The sequence below is a fragment of the Achroia grisella genome, unplaced genomic scaffold, assembly GCF_030625045.1.
Source record: "Achroia grisella isolate CSIRO2021 unplaced genomic scaffold, CSIRO_AGI_Agris_v1 utg6672, whole genome shotgun sequence".
Taxonomy (NCBI): Eukaryota; Metazoa; Arthropoda; class Insecta; order Lepidoptera; family Pyralidae; genus Achroia; species Achroia grisella.
In genome coordinates this window covers 90,682-114,017 of record NW_026712987.1, presented here as the reverse complement: position 1 = coordinate 114,017, position 23,336 = coordinate 90,682, and the positions used below count along the sequence as shown (strand labels likewise).

Genomic DNA, 23,336 nt, shown 5'->3' with positions numbered 1-23,336 from the left:
GCTGTAGCATGGTGCTGGTGAGTTTCATTAATGTATCGTTTCACTCTTAACTTTTAAGAGTGATTTTACCCCCCCGATTTACAAATTATGACTTAGTATTTCAGCTTTACCACATTCGTGATGTATTAAATAATTACTAACTGTATTAACTTTAATAAATTGTTAAATTTAAAATTAGTAACTATCATACGCGCCATGCTACAGCGAACACAGTACAATTGACATATCTAGTACATTGTATTAAACATGTATAACATTTATTTGAAAAGAATACAAGCTGAGTTTCAGTTGTTCTCATCTCGAAATCATTCCTAACTGATATATCTTAAGAGTCTGTAATATACCTACATGAATAAAGATAGTTAGAATTTTGAAAATTTTGAATTTACTTTACTTTTTGTATTGTAAAACTTCGAGTTAGTGATTCGAGATTTGGTTTAAAAAGTACTTGTATCCAGAGTCGTAAAACACATTTATAAAATAAAATGGTATCTTACGACAGTCGGCTGTTAATGTCAATGTCAGTTGGTATTAAACCCTTCAGATGTGCTTTAGATATATTTTAGTGCCTGAAATGTAGAGTACGCAATACTAGTGACTGTGTGAAAATATATAGCCTGACGTGATGTGAAGTGATGGTAACCTTTCCTATCGTGTATTATTCAATCTCTTTTCTAATAAGAAATTAGAATAAACAAGGATCTAATTAGCCAAAGTTATAATTGGTACGTCTACCTTAAGTGATAATAAACAATTCCTTAGCCATCGCGTATTTGTTTTTTTTTTCGTCGAAACGCTCCGAGGTTATTATAATAGGTAAGTATTTGTGTAATAATAAGTATGAATAAATCTATTAGTTCTTATAATAGTATATGTTGATAGGATAGTTTGTCGAGTCCCTTGTAAATTATGTAAGGTCATTGCCGAGACTTTGTACTTTGGCCCTACCTTTATTATATTAATTATCATTAAATCTGTGTAGCTATCAAATTAATTAGTTGTAATAGTATTAATAATATATATGTAATAGTATTTATCCAAATACTTTAAAGATAATTAAAAAAAAATATGCTGATAACAGGCAGTAGTTTTTTTCTTAATGGATTAATAAATGGTACACTCACCTGTGCTAAAGGTATATCTCAGAAGGTTATTGTGACAAATTCATTGGGAAGTAACCAATATTATTGACAGCAACTTGGTGCTCTGTTATTCGTGGTATTTGTGCTGGTTTGTTATTGCAGATGAAAAAGAAATTTATAAGGGATGTATGGGTGTAGTTACCTTTGCCTTTCTTAAAGGATATGTGGAACAAAAAAATTAAAAGAAACTTATTTTGTATTCTCTGTAAAGAGAATTTCTACAATCTATCTAAAATTGTATTTATTCCATAGTAATATTATAAAAGCGAAAGTCTGTCAGGTCTGTCAGGTCAAAACTACTGAAACAATTTAAATAAAATTTGGTACACTGATACTTTAGATCTTGGCAAAGGACAGGGTAATTTTTAATGCAAAAAAGGGTTGAAAGGAGAAATAGAAAGGTTTTAAAGCTAGTAGATTTTAGGATGTTGATGAATAATAAATAAACATGACATTCAAAGTCTGCCTCAACCCTCAAGGGGGTATACAATAGGGGATGAGAGTTTGAATAGTAATTTGTAGGTTAGTTCTGGAGCTGCAAGGATGCAACTTTTTTCTTTAGTTTTTTATAATTAGCTTGAATAGTTTAAACGGTACCCAAGGTCAGTATTCCAGGTGGGTGAAGTCGGGCACAGTTTAGGAAAAATTACATTTGGCAGAATTCCAAAGTATTGTCACTAAAATTATGTTTTTCCTGTAAAACTGAGATGTTCTAACTCAAGTTTTTATATTTCTACATTAGACACTGTCATTACCTTGAGGTTATTCATATTTATGTTTCACTAGTTCATCCTGCGACTTTGTCCACATGGAATTTATCTTTATTTTTCTAAAATAAAGGTAATCTAAGTTACTCCTTATTACATCTGCTGCCTGTTAAAAAAGTCACCTCAAAATCGGTCCAGCCATTGCAGAGATTAGCCGGAACAAATGTACAGACAGACAGACAAAAATTGTAAAAAATGTTTTTTGGTGTATGTACCATATTTATATTCATATGCATGTAGTAAAAACTTATTTCAATATTACATACAGAAACTCCAATTTTATTAATATGCATCGATTATGATGTGGTGGGGTGAAAAAGAAAACATGACATCACACACTTTCACAAGGGACAGAGGGCCTCGCAGTGGGTAAGGCGAAATCTTTACCCTTCTTAAGGGCCAAACAAATTTTTATAAGAGGCCCCGCTAAGGCACGCATCTGGGTTTTAGAATGACAATACAAAAATTAATACACTTATTTTTTATCATCAGATTAGTCACAGCGCTAAATAATTACAATCTACATATTACAAACAAAATCGGTACAATTACAATGTATAATTGAAATGGTTGACTTAAAATAATTATGTAATATATTGTAACTTAATTTAAGATAAGATTATTCCAAGATATAAATAATATATATTGTACTGTATTTAAATATTTAAATAAATAAAATGCTAAATTGCGCTTCACATATAATTAGGCCGTTCCCGCCATTTTTAAAAAAACAGGCTCTGTCAACTGCACAGAGTACGTTATGAACAATATTAATTATGCCACAGACTATATACTACATATATATTAATAAATGGAGAACTATTTGGAGATGTGTCGACTTCAACGTTTCTAGAACGAATGCTGAACGCAGTGCTCCCTCGGGTGCGCCCCCTACCGCGCTCACGCAGCGACGGAAGTTGTAGTGGGGAGAATTTAGTCATTTTTGCTACCAATAATCATGACGATAACATAAGATAGATATCTGTACTTGCTATCTGCTGTACTACACAATTAATTACTACAGCCCAATCTTATCACTAAACTGGCCAATCATTCTTTAATTCAATGGAACGGATTGTATAATTCATGTAATGATTTTAAGCCCAGTTTTAGTACCTCTATAAATCCACAATATAATCTTTTGTTAGAGTTCACATATAGATATTAAAAGACGGTAGTTTGTGTTTAGTACTAATGAAGTATCCAATGTAAGGATTATTACAAATATTGTAAATAGCGCCATCTAGTATTTATAGACCAACCTATTACACTGACTTCGGTCTATAAATACTGAGGTCGGTAGTTGAATAATCCCCTTTCGTTGGGTGAGCCGCGGCATTCAGTCGACGAGCGCAGAACGTGCCGGTTGTGTTTTGGATACTAAAGTGAATTGTATTAGGAATGGGTTTATCCCGGTCTTAGTTGGGCCTGGAGGGAAGCTGCAAGTAGTGAAGGTGAGTGTTAATGCATTCTAAAGGGGCCTTTTAAACCTACACCCGTGTCACAAGTCACGGGCGCTACTTGGGGTTTCTCTTGCGGTAGCCGACTTCAAAGCCTAAGTCGTCATCCTAATTAGTGCTTCTTACACTTTACATAGTACAAAATGAAGTTGTTTCCTCTGTATATTTTATTTTATTCATAATTGCACATGCATCATGCATCATAATAATTTTACATATAGATAACAAATTAATAATACACACATGGACGCTGTTCCACGAGTGTAACAGTTTCATAGATGACACTGCATATTTTAAACTGCACAAATAATTTCAATACAGTTTTCAGCAATAGATAGTGATCCAAGAGGAAGATACATATAAATAAAATTGGAGTGTCTGTTTGTAATATTGAAATAACCGTTTTATACTACATGCATATGAATATAAATACAGTACATAGACCAAAATAACATTTTTTACTATAATTTTTGTCTGTCTGTCTGTCTCTCCGTTTGTTCCGGCTAATCTCTAAAATGGCTGGACCAATTTTGATAGGACTTTTTTTGGCAGGTAGCTGATGTGGTAAGAATAGAATAGAAAATCATTTATTTAAATAAACTCACATTGAAGCACTTTTGAATGGTCATCACATTTTTTTAATCTACCGCTGATGTGGTAAGGAGAAACTTGGCTACTTTTATTTTAGAAATAGCACTTTAAAGACGCGGAAGGACTCATAGAACGCATAATCATTTTAATGATAACATAATCGGACGAATATGCGAAAAAAGTGATAACGACCTCAAATCAATATTGAAATATTTGTGACGAGTGAAATTTGTATGATATGAAATGATCAGAAAATTTCATGTCATTGTCGGTTCGATGACAGAATCATGCTCTCGCTCTTTCACTTGATTCATTCATTTACCAGTTGAATTCTTTCAACTCGAGTTGGCAGAATTCAACTCGAGATAACTCGAATTATGCGCAACTTGCGATGACACATTTCTAAAAATTTCGATTTGTAGGTACAATTTATGTTTAATTAAATAAAATTACTGATCTACGTCATCATACAAGTAGTCGTTAATCAACTGTCGTATGTATCAGTCTTATATGCTTATAGGGAAGCTGTCTCATCACAAGAAGAATTAGCGAGAAACTTGTGTGTTGCTCTTTTAAATAATCCTTGTAAGTTTACATTTACAAGTCGAAACGTATGAATACAAACTACCAACCAGCACTAATTTATTTGGGTCCAATATAAATATACAGTAAGATTAAATCAGTCGTAGTGATGAGGACTTAGTAACCTGTAACTTGTGTTTCAGAATGCTGGACAGTATGTAAGGGTGGCAAGGACGAGGGGGTGGGGGCATCAGCATGGCGGTGGGGGAGGCGCGGATACCGCCCCTACTGCGCGAAGAAATAACGCACACTCACCAGGGTAAGTCAGTCAGTAATCAATCTGTCTGAAAAAAGATTTAAATGTCATATAAAACACTTCCTTTGTAAAAATACTTATAATAAAATTAAAGAGTTCATTAATGATAATAATGTTTTTATAGAAAAACTTAAAATCCATAGCGCTGACAATATTATCTGATTGCACTAATAATGAGTGCGTAGCGGTTTCTATGTTGATTATCGCATGCCTCTTACTTGTTATACTGTAATTATTTATATAAAAAAACATCTATTCAAAAGAGCAACACACAAGTTTTTTGCTCGTTCTTCTTGTGATGAGTCTGTGTACCGAATGAGTGGTAGAATCAAAAATATGACTATTCAAAAATACTTGTAATGAGTTTCTTTGAATAAAGATTATTTCAATTTCAATTTCTAATCCAGCATTTACCAACATTATTCTGAACGGACGGTAGATTTGAGATTCATGTCAAAATTAAAATTCAATATATCTATATTCATGTAGGTCTATTACAGACTCTTATGATATGTCAAATCTACCGTCAGTTCGGAATGATTTCGAGATGAGAACTGACAAGAAACTCAGCTCGTATTCTTTTCAAATAAATGTTGTGCATGTTTACAATAATACAGATTCATTTAAATTCAAATTTGGGAGAATAGAGTGACCACCAGCATATGATATTGCAGATATCATAAGAGTCTATAATAGACCTACATGAATAAAGATATTTTGAATTTGAATACAAACATGATGACTTTCCTAGATCGGGTTTTTGACGTCCTCGGTGGTCTAGCGGTTTAGTATACCGCTTTAGGTTCGATGGTCGCGGGTTCAATTCCTCGTTCGGTACGAACATTCACAATGTTGTATTTTATTATATACTAGCTACTCGGCCCGGCATCACACGGGTGTACATGTATTATACATATAAACCTTCCTCTTGAATCATTCTATCTATTGAATAAACTCGCTTCAAAATCCATTGCGTAGTTTTAAAGATTTAAGCATACATAGGGACAGACAGCGACAGTTATTTTGCTTATGACTATGTAATGACTAGGTACTCGCCCTGGCTTCGCCCGGGTGTACATGTATTATCTTATATATAAAATTCTCGTGTCACAGTTTTCGTTCCCATACTCCTCCGAAACGGCTTGACCGATTCTCATGAAATTTTGTGAGCGTATTGAGTAGGTCTGAGAATCGGCCAACATCTATTTTTCATCCCCTAAATGTTAGGGGTAGTCCACCCCTAAATTTTTATTTTTATTTTAAGGCAAAACAACGTTTAGCGGGACAGGTAGTTTATATATATAAACCTTCCTCTTGAATCACTCTATCTATTAAAAAAAAGCCGCTTCAATATCCACCCGGATCGGAAATTATAACTACCTACTGCAAGTTGAAACTCCCGACCCCAATGTTACGAGACTGTAATTAACCACTGTGCCGTGACCTCATTAGATTGTTTCCGTTAAATAAATTATAATTATTTATTAATGCAATTAATATTTATAATTGTGTTTGTCAGTGATTACTATTATTATAAAATGATGTAATGTTTATCTGGAGTAATGATTTATTATTCAATTAATTAATTATACACCGAGGTTACTGGTGACCCGGGGGCTGGTCGCGACTTTGCCCAGAACATATATCCTTACTAATATTATATACTAGCTACTTGCCCCGGCTTCGCACGGGTGTACATGTATTATTAATATTCTAAATTACGATTACTTGAATGACGAGCGTGCATGGCAATAGTTGTTCATGCACTGAATTTTCATTTAATGTTAGACATAGACACCTATATAAATATACATTGTAAATAAACTGGCTTTAAAAAAATAAGTAATTCAATTGAGTTTCTTGCCAGTTCTTCTCAATTGGATCTATACACTGAACTGGACGGTGGGGAAAAAATAAAAATTATAATTTAAAACTTGACGTTCATAAGCGGCTAAAATGTCCTACATGAATAAATGAATTTTGAATTTTATAAATAATGACTAGGTACTCGCCCCGGCTTTGCCCGGGTTGTACCTTCCTCTTGAATCACTCTATCTATTAAAAAAACCGCTTCAAAATCCGTTGCGTAGTTTTAAAGATTTAGACGAAAGTAACTCTGTTTGTCGTGTCTGTCTTTCACACCAAAACTACTAAACCGTTGTATGTCAGTTCTGTTCCCCGTTGATACAAAGAGCCAATACCCTAGTATGTTGCATATACTCGATATGCCATTTTGGATTACAATGCCCTGATGGCAACAGCATGTGCTGGTCCTTTTTTTTATAACACAGGAGATAGGTGAGCCGCATGCTCACCTGATGGTAAGTGATTACCGCCGCCCATGAGCACCCGCAACACCAGGGGAATTGCAAGTACGTTGTCGGCCTTTTAAAAAGGAATGAGCTCTTTTCTGGAAGGTTCCAGAGGAGTTTCTACAAAGTCTAGCTCTTAATATATCTCTTTGGAAAAATCTCCTTCAGGGACCACTACTATATCTGATTTGTTGGTAAAAGTCACAGAATCACCGAAGCCCGCCGGGGCATCGAACGGCCACCAATCGCTGAGCCATGGGACCACCGTGGCGACGTCGCTGGTGGCGGGCGCCGCTGCCGGGGCCATTGCGAAGACTGTTATAGCGCCGCTGGACCGCACCAAGATTAACTTTCAGATCTCGTATGTATTTTTTTTAAAACAACTAACGTTTCTGACAGCCGTCTTGGTCTAGTGGTTTAGCATACCGCTTTATTAACCAATGGTCGCGGGTTCGATTCCTCGCACGGTACAAACATTTGCGTTACAACTACCGTTAGCAATAATAACGTGTGTGGTATTTGTCAGGAAGACTTTATATTCGACTATTAGTTCTTATTAATGGGTCCTCCAGGTCCCGTTACCGACGGTTCTCTCCCTTTACTAATAACGGTGTGTAGTGTTGGTCAGTTAGTCGATTTACTTGTAATGGGTCCTCCAAGTCCCGTTAGGGACGATCCTCTCCCTTTACTAATAACGGTGTGTAGTGTTGGCCAGCTAGTCGATTTACTTGTAATGGGTCCTCCAGGTCCCGTTACCGACGATCCTCTCCCTTTACTAATAACGGTGTGTAGTGTTGGCCAGCTAGTCGATTTACTTGTAATGGGTCCTCCAGGTCCCGTTACCGACGATCCTCTCCCTTTACTAATAACGGTGTGTAGTGTTGGCCAGCTAGTCGATTTACTTGTAATGGGTCCTCCAGGTCCCGTTACCGACGATCCTCTCCCTTTTCTAATAACGGTGTGTAGTGTTGGCCAGCTAGTCGATTTACTTGTAATGGGTTCTCCAGGTCCCGTTACCGACGATCCTCTCCCTTTACTAATAACGGTGTGTAGTGTTGGTCAGCTAATCGATTTACTTGTAATGGGTCCTCCAGGTCCCTTTAGCGACGATCCTCTCCCAATAATGATTTCTGGTCTTTTTTGCAAGACTCTATATAAGACTACTAGTTATTATTAATGGGGCTTCCAAGTCCCATTAGCGATAATATTCTTCCTTTACTAATTACTTTCCTTTCCTCCAGGCTCCATTACCGACGCTCTCCTTCCTCTAATAAAAACGGTTTCTGGTCTTTGTCAGCCAGACACCATATTTGAACACTAGTTCTTATTAATGGGGCCTTCAGGTCCCGTTAGCGAAAATTCATTCTCTCCAATAATAACGGATTCTGCTGTTTGTCAGCAAGACGCCATACTCGACCACTAGTTATTATGAATGGGTCCTCCAGATCACTTTAGCCACGATCTCCTCCCCCCAATAATAACGGCCTGTGGTGTTCGCCAGCGAGACCCCGTACTCGTGGCGCGCGGCGTGGTGCTTCCTGCGGCAGTCTGCGGCGCGCGAGGGGCTGCGCGCGCTGTGGCGCGGGAACTCCGCCACCATGGCGCGCATCGTGCCCTACGCCGCAGTGCAGTTCACCGCGCACGAGCAGTGGAAGAGGCTGCTCGGCGTGGACTCGCCGCAGGCCGCGCGGTGAGTGTACCACTTGCAGCGAGCAGCTCACCACGCACGAGCAGTGGACGAGGCTGTTCGGCGTGGACTCAGCGCAGCAGAGGAAGATCTCCTTAGCCATCTCTCATAATTATACCTCTCTAGCTATGCATGCGGTTTCAGCCGTGTGAAATTTATAACCTATATTTTATTCTGAAGTATATTGTTTTTTTTTTAAATAAATGGTATCCTATGTTCATTCTGATACCTCCAAGAACATGTGCACAAAATTTCATGATGATCGGTTTAGTAGTTTTTCCGTGAAAGCGTAACAAACATGCCTACTGTCACATTTATATGTTAACAATGTCGGTCGGTACGTGCAGGGCGCACCCGGCGCTGCTGGCGCTGGCCGGCTCGCTGGCGGGCGTGACGTCGCAGAGTATGACGTACCCGCTGGACCTGGCGCGCGCGCGCATGGCCGTCACCAGCGCGGACCACTACCGCACGCTGCGCGCCGTCTTCACCACCGTCGTCCGCGAGGAGGGCGTGCGCACGCTCTACAGGTATGACGTCGCAGAGTATGACGCACCGCCGGACGACGTTTATTACGAACAAACTTTTGATTAGTCACTTTTACAGTTAAGGAAACCGGTCGCTATAAGGCTATATTGAATAGATTATAAATATATGTGATACTAGCTTTTGCCCGCGGTTTCGCTCGCGTTAAGAAGTATTATTATTAATTAGGTATAGTTTTTATGGCTTTACTTTTTTTCCTTTCTTAGAGGATGCCTACGTCATAGTAGCTTTATGCATGCAAAGTCTCAGCCCGATCAGTTTAAATTTGACAAAGTTTCATACAAACTCTCATCCCCCATTTTATCCTCTTAGGGGTGGAATTTATCAAAATCCTTTCTTAAGGGATGCCTACGTCATAGTAGCTTTATGCATGCAAAGTCTCAGCCCGATCAGTTTAAATTTGACAAAGTTTCATACAAACTCTCATCCCCTATTTTATCCCCTTGGGGGTAGAATTAATCAAAATCCATTCTTAGCGGATGCCTACGTCATAACATCTACCTGCATGTCAAATTTCAGCCCGATCCGTCCAGTGGTTTGGGCTGTGCGTTGATAGATCACTATGTGAGTCACCTTCTGTTACTACTTGCAGAGGTTACTGGGCGACCGTGCTGGGCGTGATCCCGTACGCTGGCGTCTCCTTCTACACGTATGACACTCTCAAACACAAATATTTAGGTGAGTTCTATCTTTTTAATTTATAAAGTGGTTCCTTATTCGACTTCGACGCAACTTATACATCCTATCACTCCTCTACAGTACCCTATCACTCCTTTACAGCTTCCTATCACTCCTTTACAGTACCCTATCACTCCTTTACAGCTTCCTATCACTCCTTTACAGTACCCTATCACTCCTTAACAGCTTCCTATCACTCCTTTACAGTACCTGGAGAAATGGGTGGTAGCGGGTAAGGTAAGTGGACTGTATGGAATTGAAATAAAGGGGGATGCACAGTACGTACCTGCGACTGTAGAGCGGGTGTATTCTTGCACAGCTGCTGCACTCGATGAATACTAAGTTTAACACAGGCACGCACACAAAGTTACTTATTGTTAATGTCAATATTATATTAATTAATTTAAAGCGGAGCGGTTGGGACGAGATGTCACCATTCACGTTAGTAGACGAGGTCGTCGGGCGACCTCAGTTGACATACTGTGCGCGGGAAAGGGATTAGGATATGGGGAATAATACCATACCACTTGATATGTTTATAAATGGCGCGAACATCCTCCCCCGCCTTGAGAAACTAAGGGTTTCTCAAAGAAAATACAAAGAAGAGCAATATATGAAGCGGATGTACATTATAGTATATATTCCTAACATACTTATAATTAGTTATAGAGCGTAATATAATAAGAAAAACTTAATAGAATACACCTAGCGGTAAATAATAATTAAATGCGGTTTATAAGAAAAATAGAGTTTATTGAGAAGGTAAAGGGCTTAATTTAACGATTGGTCGCTTGAGCAAACCATTTTGAGTTTTAACAGATGCTACGCGAGCAATACCATCTGAGTCTGGATATATTTTCACAATGATACCCATTGGCCACCGCAGTGGTGAGACGTTATCATCATGTATAAGCACTACAGTACCAACCTTAACATTGTCTGTATTCTTAAACCACCGTTGGTGAATTAAAGAACGAAGAAGAATGGCACCTGTGTGACAGTTAACGCGGTGAAAATGATCTATTATTAAGGAAGTAATATGGTCGCGCTTAGGCAATAAAACGGGATGTTTTGCCTCGAAAGGTAAGTTAGCATTTAATAATATACCTATCCTAATTATGCCATCGTCATCAATAAAAAGATCTAATTTACGCAGAGTTCCAGTAGGTAAATTACCCTTTTTAAGATCACTAATAACATGAGAAAAATGAGCGACCTCAATTGCTGTAAGTATATATTTTTCAGCGATATTTAAATGAGCGGTTTCAATATATTTAGAGCGGGGCAATACGCGTATAAATCGCAGTATATAAATAGTAATTCGTAATAATTTGTTCCAGGATGAAACTTTAGATGCAAGATCACAAAGCGGTGAGACTACAGTATTGGAAGCAGCTGTAACGAACGTCTTAGTATTATATTCAGGTAAGTTTTCATATTTTTCAGGTGTAAATGACTCTACCGGCCAAGAGCAGACGGGGCTACTCAGCCACGCGGGACCGTTCCACCACAACTCATGGGTAAGTAATTGTTTAGGCAGTAAACCTCTTGAAAGACAGTCGCTTGGATTATTGAATCCAGCCACGTGATAGAAATGTTTTGATTGTAAATTTTCCTGACATTTAGCCACACGATTGCTAACGAAGATATTCCACCGATGTGGTGAAGAATGAATCCATGAGAGTGCAATTTTCGAGTCAGAAAATGCATAGACGTTCTGTACAGACGTGCGTGAAGAGTAAGCATCGTAAACTAGTTTAGTTAGTTTAGACATTAAAACGGCGGCGCAAAGTTCTAGTCGCGCAAGTGAGACTACCTTAACGGGTGCGACTTTTGATTTCGCACAGACTAATCTCACGTATATATTGCCTGCGGGATCTGTCACATGTAAGTAAATAACGCAGCCGTAAGCTTTTAAACTAGCATCCGAAAACGCAACGATATTTATTATACAGTCTTGCGTGACAGATAAATGACGCGGTATTTTTAAATTAGCAAGAAGCGGTAATTGTTGTTTAAATGTAGTAAAAATAGCGGTTATATTTGTCGGAGGTACATCATCCCATCCGACTTTCTGCAGCCAAAGATCTTTAATAAGTAGTTTAGCGGTAAGTACGACAGGCGCAGCAAAACCTAATACGTCCCATAATCGGGCAATTAGGGAAAGTATGGTACGTTTTGTACACAAGCGGTCATCACAATTGATTTTAAAAACGAAAATATCATCTTGCGGGTTCCATTCGAGCCCTAATATCTTAAGGGACTCACGTCTATCAAACTCAACTTGCTGTGCAAGTTTCAGCGGTGTAGGAATGCTCTCTAGTAGGTTCTTTGAATTACTAGACCATTTAACTAATTGAAAGCCACCTGACTTAAACATATTAATTAATTGAGCGGTAGCCTCGACAGCATCAACCTCATTTAGTATAGACGTAGCTAAATCGTCCATATACAGTTCCCTTTCAGCTATAGAAGCAGCCAGCGGAAAGTTATCGCGTTCATCATCACAAAGCTGACGAATTGTACGCATGGCAAGGTAAGGACTTGACTTAAGACCAAATGCAACTCTATTAAGTTGAAAGGTACGTATGGGTTCAGACGTATTAAAGCGGTACAGTATTTTTTGATATTTACGATACTCGTCGGTTACTAAAATTTGTAGGTACATTTGTTTTATATCCGCGGTTATAGCGATTGGAAATAAACGAAAATTTAATAAAATTAAAAATAAATCAGCTTGGAGATTAGGACCCGTATGTAAAATATCATTTAGAGAAATGCCGTTATGACATTTAGCACTTGCATCAAGGACTATTCTGACCTTGGTGGTGTCTTTATCCTGCCTAATGACAGGGTGATGCGGTATGACGTAACCGTCATCCATATTATCGGATGTATTTAAAACTTCAGATAAATATTGGTTGTCTATATAGTCTTTTATGATGGCATTATAATCAGCGCGCAAACCTGTACTTTCTAGTTTGCGTTCTAGCGATAGCAAGCGACGAAAAGCGGTGATACGGGAATTACCTAACTCGCTAGGATCCTTATAAAACGGTAAAACAGTACAATAACGACCTGACGAGTCGCGGGACACGGTAGAAGAGTACATTTGCTCGCATTCCTTTTCTGCGGGACTTAAATATTTATTTATAGGAACCTCCTCTAATTCCCAGAATTTAGAGAGAGAATCATTAAGATTATTTTCAATACATGTTAAGAAAGCAGAGGAAGATGAGTCTTGTTGAGGCGCGGTATGATCACGATCAGATGTGGTCGCATTATTACAGGGAACGTCACCAATAAAAACATAACCAAAAATAGTTTCTATGGCTGGCGGTGCGGGTGGACTTATTATTTTTCCACTTAAAAGAATATAAGGGAACAAATTTGCTCCTAATACAAGTTCGATCTCACCTGGCATATGCCAGTGAGGATCTGCAAGCGGTAAGTCGACTAAATGACTTATAACAGACGTATCTATATATTCAATAGGTAGCCGATCGGTAATACAATCGACAACTAACGCGGTTATAGTGAAGCTTTGTTCGTTATGTTTATCGGAAATCATTATTTTAACATAGCCCTTTATAGGCCTCGTTGTTAATCCGACACCTTTTAAAAATGAATTCGTAAGCGGAATAATGTTTAAGTTTAATTGTTTACAACAATCAATCGTAATAAGGTTATGTTGCGAAGCATTGTCTAAAAGGCAACGAACAGTACGTATTATATTTTTGTTATAGTTACGAACAATAACAGATGCTGTAGACAGAAGTACCTCTGTACGCACTTTACTCGTTGGACATACAACACCAGGCATGGCTGCTGTAGTGGTAGGTACTCGAGTGCACAACGACAAAGGTGCGGGCATCGCGATTTCAATGGGCGCTTTTGAGTCCCCGTCAGGAGTCAAATTACATTGCGTTGCATTACGACAGGGGACTGGCGGGAGTGCGGGAGCGGCGATCGTAGATCGATCACTCATCACACTAGATCGATGAGTGCAGAGCGGTGTATTATTATTTTGTGCCTTATCTAAATGTAATAAGGAATGATGTCGCTTATTACAAGTTCTACATTTGTATTTAGAATTACAAGTGGACACAGAATGCGTTATACTAAGGCAATTTACACAACCTCGTTTAGATTTAATAAAATCTAATCGATTTTTCGGCAGCATTGATTTAAATGTGGAACAGGTATATAACTGAAAATGTTCCGAAGTATTACACATAGAACAAGGAGCGCGGTGACTAGAAGTGTCACTTCGTGTAACAAACGAATGTACATTTTGCGGGCGGTTGTTTTTAATATTAGTTAATGTGTTGCGGCTTACTGAATTAATATTATTACTCGTGCGGTCTAATATTTTCACCTGACTTTTTATAAATTCCACAAAATCCATATAACTCGGAATATCTTTATTTCTAGCGGTCATTTCGAAAGCCTGTGTAGTACTTAAATCCACCTTTCGTAAGGCTAAGTTCAATAAAATAAAATCTTGCATATCATCAATCTTTAATTGACGCATAGCAGCAACAGCGGCATCGAAAGTTTCGATGAAATTATTTAATGAAGCGGAATTATTTTTGGCCGATTTAATGTTAAATAATGTAGAAATGTAATATGAACCTAAGGCCCTTTTATCCTGATATTTCTTTACTAAACTTTCCCATATGGAAGTATAATTATCACCAGACGGAATTATACCGGCCATTTTTTTTTGAGCGCTTCCAGTTAATTTACTAAGTAAATACTGAATTCTTTGTGAATCGGTTAAATCGGTGTTACAATGAATATTACTCCTAAAGGATTCATAAAAGCTAGACCACGTGGACATATTCCCGTCAAAACAAGGAATACAGAGGGGTTCTAGTTTGATACTAGATTTATTATGCGGTACCGATTGTGAAGACGAAGGCTTATTCGCTTCGCTTAATATTAAACGACATCTTTTTATTCGACTAAAAATATCTTCAAACGTTAAAAGTGCCTGGTAATCAGGTTCAAATTTAGGATTCAACTGCATTTGTAACTCGTTTATAGAATCTAAATTTTGTATATATTCATGGCGCAGTGTATCAATGGTTTCACTGTCCGCCATGAATGCCTCTGCGGAGCGTAAGTCGATTGACGACGGTGACAGATTTTTACAAGTATCACGCAATCTTGTAATACGTTGAAATATAGCTCTGTTTTTAGCTTCTAGCATTTTTAAATTTGACTCCATTATCGTTACGATTATTGGCGTTGAAAAATACAAATTAATGTAGGTAGGTATGTACGCTTACTGCGTAATATGTATTATACAAATAATAAAGTATTATTATTAATTAAGCGGTAAATGCGGTAATTATTAGAAAATATACCCAAGACTAGGCTTATAGGTATGGCGTACTAATATATTAAGTACAGAAAATGCGTATGCGCGGGTGAATATACGAATAGGTACAAAGAAGCGGTATGGCTTATAGCGGGCGGTATAATATAATGAAATTATGTATCTATCAATGCGGGGATGTAAATCTCGTCCTAATTATAGTATTTAAGCGGTAGGTATCCGGTTCGAAGGCGTACCATGAAGAAATGGGGGTTAGCGGGTAAGGTAAGTGGACTGTATGGAATTGAAATAAAGGGGGATGCACAGTACGTACCTGCGACTGTAGAGCGGGTGTATTCTTGCACAGCTGCTGCACTCGATGAATACTAAGTTTAACACAGGCACGCACACAAAGTTACTTATTGTTAATGTCAATATTATATTAATTAATTTAAAGCGGAGCGGTTGGGACGAGATGTCACCATTCACGTTAGTAGACGAGGTCGTCGGGCGACCTCAGTTGACATACTGTGCGCGGGAAAGGGATTAGGATATGGGGAATAATACCATACCACTTGATATGTTTATAAATGGCGCGAACAGTACCCTATCACTCCTTAACAGCTTCCTATCACTCCTTTACAGCTTCCTATCACTCCTTTACAGTACCCTATCACTCCTTAACAGCTTCCTATCACTCCTTTACAGTACCCTATCACTCCTTAACAGCTTCCTATCACTCCTCTACAGCTTCCTATCACTCCTTTACAGTCCCTATCACTCCTTTACATCTTTCTATCACTCCTCTACAGCTTTCTATCACTTATTTACAGCATTCCATCACTCCTTTATTGCAGCCTATCACTCTCAATGCCCTTTTTGTCCGAGTCACTGTTCATAGGACGCCATCTTGTGTCTGACTGTTCCTTGTTTGTAATATTTTTTATATAATCTTACTACCTACTTATCTACTATCTATCTTTCTAATTATCGGCTCATAAACATGCACCACTCTTGTAACTTATCGGTTACAATGTAATAGCAGCATGATGCCAGCTGTGTGCGATAGAGATAACAACGCTTCCTTCTCATTCTGGTCGTGCCACCGCGTGTATAATAATCCAGATGTGTGCGGTAGAGACGACACAATGTTTGTTTTTCTTTTTGTTCACGCCACAAGCGCGTATATATCGTATATATATATATTGTTCTAACTTATTGTTTACAACGTAATAGCTGCACGACGCCAGCTGTGTGCGATAGAGACAATAAAGTTTCCATCTCTTTTGCGCGTGACGCGCCTATAATGTGATCGTCAGCTGGCAGACTAGTATGCCTATATGACGCCGGCTGCGTGCGATAGAGACGACAACGCTTCCATTGTTTCTCGCGTATGATAATTTGGTCATCGGTCGTCAGAGCACTTCGGTCGGGAGCAGGGCGCGCTGGTGAACGTGGCGCTGGGCGGCGCGGCGGGCGCGCTGGCGCAGACCGCCTCCTACCCGCTCGACATCGTGCGGCGCCGCCTGCAGACCGCGCGCCGCGCACACTCCGCGCTGGCGGCCGCCGCGCACGTGCGCAGGTCAGTGACCCCCGCCTGCAGACCGCCTCCTACCCGCTCGACATCGTGCGGCGCCGCCTGCAGACCGCGCGCCGCGCACACTCCGCGCTGGCGGCCGCCGCGCACGTGCGCAGGTCAGTGAACCCCCGCCTGCAGACCGCCTCCTACCCGCTCGACATCGTGCGGCGCCGCCTGCAGACCGCGCGCCGCGCACACTCCGCGCTGGCGGCCGCCGCGCACGTGCGCAGGTCAGTGACCCCCGCCTGCAGACCGCCTCCTACCCGCTCGACATCGTGCGGCGCCGCCTGCAGACCGCGCGCCGCGCACACTCCGCGCTGGCGGCCGCCGCGCACGTGCGCAGGTCAGTGACCCCCGCCTGCAGACCGCCTCCTACCCGCTCGACATCGTGCGGCGCCGCCTGCAGACCGCGCGCCGCGCACACTCCGCGCTGGCGGCCGCCGCGCACGTGCGCAGGTCAGTGACCCCCGCCTGCAGACCGCCTCCTACCCGCTCGACATCGTGCGGCGCCGCCTGCAGACCGCGCGCCGCGCACACTCCGCGCTGGCGGCCGCCGCGCACGTGCGCAGGTCAGTGACCCCCGCCTGCAGACCGCCTCCTACCCGCTCGACATCGTGCGGCGCCGCCTGCAGACCGCGCGCCGCGCACACTCCGCGCTGGCGGCCGCCGCGCACGTGCGCAGGTCAGTGACCCCCGCCTGCAGACCGCCTCCTACCCGCTCGACATCGTGCGGCGCCGCCTGCAGACCGCGCGCCGCGCACACTCCGCGCTGGCGGCCGCCGCGCACGTGCGCAGGTCAGTGACCCCCGCCTGCAGACCGCCTCCTACCCGCTCGACATCGTGCGGCGCCGCCTGCAGACCGCGCGCCGCGCACACTCCGCGCTGGCGGCCGCCGCGCACGTGCGCAGGTCAGTGACCCCCGCCTGCAGACCGCCTCCTACCCGCTCGACATCGTGCGGCGCCGCCTGCAGACCGCGCGCCGCGCACACTCCGCGCTGGCGGCCGCCGCGCACGTGCGCAGGTCAGTGACCCCCGCCTGCAGACCGCCTCCTACCCGCTCGACATCGTGCGGCGCCGCCTGCAGACCGCGCGCCGCGCACACTCCGCGCTGGCGGCCGCCGCGCACGTGCGCAGGTCAGTGACCCCCGCCTGCAGACCGCCTCCTACCCGCTCGACATCGTGCGGCGCCGCCTGCAGACCGCGCGCCGCGCACACTCCGCGCTGGCGGCCGCCGCGCACGTGCGCAGGTCAGTGACCCCCGCCTGCAGACCGCCTCCTACCCGCTCGACATCGTGCGGCGCCGCCTGCAGACCGCGCGCCGCGCACACTCCGCGCTGGCGGCCGCCGCGCACGTGCGCAGGTCAGTGACCCCCGCCTGCAGACCGCCTCCTACCCGCTCGACATCGTGCGGCGCCGCCTGCAGACCGCGCGCCGCGCACACTCCGCGCTGGCGGCCGCCGCGCACGTGCGCAGGTCAGTGACCCCCGCCTGCAGACCGCCTCCTACCCGCTCGACATCGTGCGGCGCCGCCTGCAGACCGCGCGCCGCGCACACTCCGCGCTGGCGGCCGCCGCGCACGTGCGCAGGTCAGTGACCCCCGCCTGCAGACCGCCTCCTACCCGCTCGACATCGTGCGGCGCCGCCTGCAGACCGCGCGCCGCGCACACTCCGCGCTGGCGGCCGCCGCGCACGTGCGCAGGTCAGTGACCCCCGCCTGCAGACCGCCTCCTACCCGCTCGACATCGTGCGGCGCCGCCTGCAGACCGCGCGCCGCGCACACTCCGCGCTGGCGGCCGCCGCGCACGTGCGCAGGTCAGTGACCCCCGCCTGCAGACCGCCTCCTACCCGCTCGACATCGTGCGGCGCCGCCTGCAGACCGCGCGCCGCGCACACTCCGCGCTGGCGGCCGCCGCGCACGTGCGCAGGTCAGTGACCCCCGCCTGCAGACCGCCTCCTACCCGCTCGACATCGTGCGGCGCCGCCTGCAGACCGCGCGCCGCGCACACTCCGCGCTGGCGGCCGCCGCGCACGTGCGCAGGTCAGTGACCCCCGCCTGCAGACCGCCTCCTACCCGCTCGACATCGTGCGGCGCCGCCTGCAGACCGCGCGCCGCGCACACTCCGCGCTGGCGGCCGCCGCGCACGTGCGCAGGTCAGTGACCCCCGCCTGCAGACCGCCTCCTACCCGCTCGACATCGTGCGGCGCCGCCTGCAGACCGCGCGCCGCGCACACTCCGCGCTGGCGGCCGCCGCGCACGTGCGCAGGTCAGTGACCCCCGCCTGCAGACCGCCTCCTACCCGCTCGACATCGTGCGGCGCCGCCTGCAGACCGCGCGCCGCGCACACTCCGCGCTGGCGGCCGCCGCGCACGTGCGCAGGTCAGTGACCCCCGCCTGCAGACCGCCTCCTACCCGCTCGACATCGTGCGGCGCCGCCTGCAGACCGCGCGCCGCGCACACTCCGCGCTGGCGGCCGCCGCGCACGTGCGCAGGTCAGTGACCCCCGCCTGCAGACCGCCTCCTACCCGCTCGACATCGTGCGGCGCCGCCTGCAGACCGCGCGCCGCGCACACTCCGCGCTGGCGGCCGCCGCGCACGTGCGCAGGTCAGTGACCCCCGCCTGCAGACCGCCTCCTACCCGCTCGACATCGTGCGGCGCCGCCTGCAGACCGCGCGCCGCGCACACTCCGCGCTGGCGGCCGCCGCGCACGTGCGCAGGTCAGTGACCCCCGCCTGCAGACCGCCTCCTACCCGCTCGACATCGTGCGGCGCCGCACAAAAATTGCGACACCAAGTAGCTTAAGAATATGTATAAGTGCCATGCTTGAAGGTACAAATTATAAAAAAAAAAACCAAAAACTGTCCCCAAATATGAGACAATGTGTGTGTGTGTGTGACAAGTAGTTTTTCTTTATATCTTTTTTTTATGTATACTTGCCCTAAGAGCTTTGATCTAGCTGATTTATCATTAGTGGCCGCTAGATGGCGCTGATTTATAACTTCATTAGTGGCCGCTAGATGGCGCTGATTTATAACTTCATTAGTGGCCGCTAGATGGCTCTGATTTATAACTTCATTAGTGGCCGCTAGATGGCGCTGATTTATAACTTCATTAGTGGCCGCTAGATGGCTCTGATTTATAACTTCATTAGTGGCCGCTAGATGGCGCTGATCTATAACTTCATTAGTGGCCGCTAGATGGCGCTGATTTATAACTTCATTAGTGGCCGCTAGATGGCTCTGATTTATAACTTCATTAGTGGCCGCTAGATGGCTCTGATTTATAACTTCATTAGTGGCCGCTAGATGGCTCTGATTTATAACTTCATTAGTGGCCGCTAGATGGCTCTGATTTATAACTTCATTAGTGGCCGCTAGATGGCTCTGATTTATAACTTCATTAGTGGCCGCTAGATGGTGCTGATTTATAACTTCATTAGTGTCCGCTAGATGGCTCTGATTTATAACTTCATTAGTGGCCGCTAGATGGCTCTGATTTATAACTTCATTAGTGGCCGCTAGATGGCGCTGATTTATAACTTCATTAGTGGCCGCTAGATGGCTCTGATTTATAAGTTCAAATAGCAAAATATTGATTTTATTGTTTTTTTATAAAACATATTTGTTTATTTTTTCGTTTTAAATAAAAAGTATGTTAAGTTCATTCTAATACCTCCAAGAACATGTGAACAAAATGTCATGATGTTTCTTCAGTAGGTAATTTCACATTTACAATATTAATAATAAGGATTTTGTATACAAAGCAAGCTGCTAGATCCAAATAGGTGAGGCTGAAGTATACGTACAGACTAGTTTTATAATCTACTAACTACTTGCCCCGGCTTCGCACAGTGTACCTATATTATTGTCAGCTTCACAGGCATGGATGATGGTATTCTATTGGATTTACATGATAATAACAAGATAACTTTATAAATAAAACAATACTCACAGTTGATAATCACTTTTCTTATATTTTCAACAGTATTTTACAAAATCTTTTCCACACGTCCGTTCGTAACGCTTGCTGCAATCTTAATGATCTCATCGCCATTGAACAATTGAAAACTGGGAGGTAGCTCCCAGTTTTTAAATAGTCAATACACTTACTTTTACTTTAACATAGCAATTAGATAAAATGGTTATTAAATATGATAAAGAAGCGTACTACCCTCAGGCAGTTAAAATAGAACAAACATAGTAATCATGAATAACTGTTGATGACATTATATATATAAACCTTCCTGTTGAGTTACTCTATTTATTAAAGAAAGTCGCCTCAAAATCCGTTGCGTAGTTTTAAAGATTTAAGCATACATACGGACAGACAGCGACAGCGACTTTGTTTTATATTATGTAATGATGTACTGGTCCACAGGACGGAGGGCTGGCGAGGGTATAGAATACGCCTCAAAATCCGTTGCGTAGTTTTAAAGATTTAAGCATACATACGGACAGACAGCGACAGCGACTTTGTTTTACACTATGTAATGATGTACTGGTCCACAGGACGGAGGGCTGGCGGGGGTTCTTCAAAGGTCTCAGCATGAACTGGGTCAAAGGCCCTATAGCTGTGGGCATCTCCTTCGCCACCTACGACGCCATAAGAACCCAACTGCGAGACCTGGCCGTCACTCTGCAGAGCTAGTGAAGCCACGCTGCTGCACTCGTGTTTGTATGTTTGTAACTCGACGATCGAGGTTCATATGTTATTAACATGTTACTAACAGCCCCGGTGGTGCAGCGGTTTAGCATGACATTCCGATGGTCACAGGTTCGATTCCAATATGGTCTGGATATTTCCTGTTTATATTATACTAGCTGTACCCGCGGTTTAACCCGCGTGAAATTTATTAGCCTACATGTTATTCTGATGTATATGTAGGAAATATTAAATGAAGTGAAGTGTTTTAAAATAACAATGCATTACATTATGAAGCGCCTGTAATATTATCATAGCAAAGATTATAACAATATAGACATAAATTATAAATTATGAATCGCATGAAATATTATCATAGCAAAGATTATAACAATATAGACATAAATTATAAATTATGAAACGCCTGAAATATTATAATAGCAAAGATTATAACAATATAGACATAAATTATAAATTATGAATCGCCTGAATATCCTTGGATAATTAACACAGCGCCATCTAGTCCCACAGTAAGCAGAGCTGGTGTTATGGGTACTAGATAACTGATATAAATAAATAAATATTAAAAAAATATATAGCAATGAATTTGTGTCATAATATACATAGAAAACACCCAGACCGATACAAACAATCATGAATACAAATATTTGCACTGCGTGAGGAATCGAACATGCAACCATCGGAAGTAAACCGGACTGTATAACCGCTACACCACCGAGGCCATGCAATACATACCAAAAAAATAAATGTAGCAATGCATTTGTCTCGAAAATGCTCAGAATAATTAAAATAAAATGTTATTTATAAGGAAAATGTAAAAATTGGATTGTTTAGTGCAATATTTTAATTTAATTTAAATTAAATTAGTTTTAATATTATTAAATTAAATATCAACTTTTGACGTGACTCTGTCTTCCCCACTTGTCTTGTTGTCGTAGTGATATATTATTAATGTTTAAATGAATTTTATTTTGTTAAAAATATTTATTTATACGTATAACTAGCTATTCGCCCCGGATTCGCACTGGTGTACATGTATTGTATATATAAACCTTCCTCTTGAATCACTCTATCTATTAAAAAATCGCTTCAAAATCCGTTGCGTGGTTTTAAAGATTTAAGCATACATAGAGACAGACAGCGACAGCGACTTTGTTTTATACTATGTAATAATGATGTATGTTAGTATATAAGGTATTTATAACATAGTCTATTATTAATATGAAATATATATATATACATACAGAGAGATTACAAAATGAAACTTTGTCCCTACTTTTAATACAGATATTATACAGTTGACTAGCTGTATCAGCGACTTCGTCCGCGTGGAATTTAACTTTATTTTTCTAAAATAAAAGTAGCCCAAGTCACTCCTCATTACATCAGCCACCTGCCAATAAAAGTCCCGTCAAAATCGGTCCAACCATTTGAGAGATTAGTCGGTACAAACAGACAGACTGACAGAAATTGTAAAAATGTTATTTTGTGTATGTACCGTATTTATATTCATATGCATGTAGTAAAAAACGGTTATTTCAATATTACAAACAGACACTACAATTTTGTTTATATGTATATATGTTTTTGCTGGTTTAAAGTTTTACATAAACTTACATCCCGACTTCGCACGAATGTATTACGAATTTTTTAATTTCTCAACTCTTTCTATACTATATATATATATACCATCGCGGACTATTTTGTTGACCTTCTTAAGGTGTAACTCGGCTTGACACGCTACCGCGTGTCTAG

General features: G+C 42.7%; 1 protein-coding gene across 1 annotated transcript; it reads left to right on the top strand.

The window, feature by feature from the left end:
- Positions 1-539: 539 nt before the first annotated feature.
- On the top strand, positions 540-22,029 carry LOC131849917 (mitochondrial coenzyme A transporter SLC25A42). The gene is made up of 8 exons (XM_059200048.1): positions 540-816; positions 4,686-4,801; positions 7,318-7,471; positions 8,612-8,800; positions 9,145-9,324; positions 9,933-10,018; positions 16,761-16,923; positions 21,428-22,029. The coding sequence occupies exons 2-8, from the start codon at positions 4,738-4,740 to the stop codon at positions 21,564-21,566; spliced, it is 975 nt and encodes a 324-aa protein (XP_059056031.1). The 5' UTR covers positions 540-816; positions 4,686-4,737; the 3' UTR covers positions 21,567-22,029.
- The last annotated feature ends 1,307 nt before the right edge of the window (positions 22,030-23,336 follow it).

Coding starts and splice junctions, on each gene's coding strand:
- LOC131849917 (XM_059200048.1), top strand. CDS start 4,738: ATGGCGGTGGGGGAGGCGCGGATACCGCCCCTACTGCGCGAAGAAATA. Junction 4,802..7,317: donor AATAACGCACACTCACCAGG/GTAAGTCAGTCA, acceptor TAAAAGTCACAG/AATCACCGAAGCCCGCCGGG. Junction 10,019..16,760: donor TCTCAAACACAAATATTTAG/GTGAGTTCTATC, acceptor ATCGGTCGTCAG/AGCACTTCGGTCGGGAGCAG.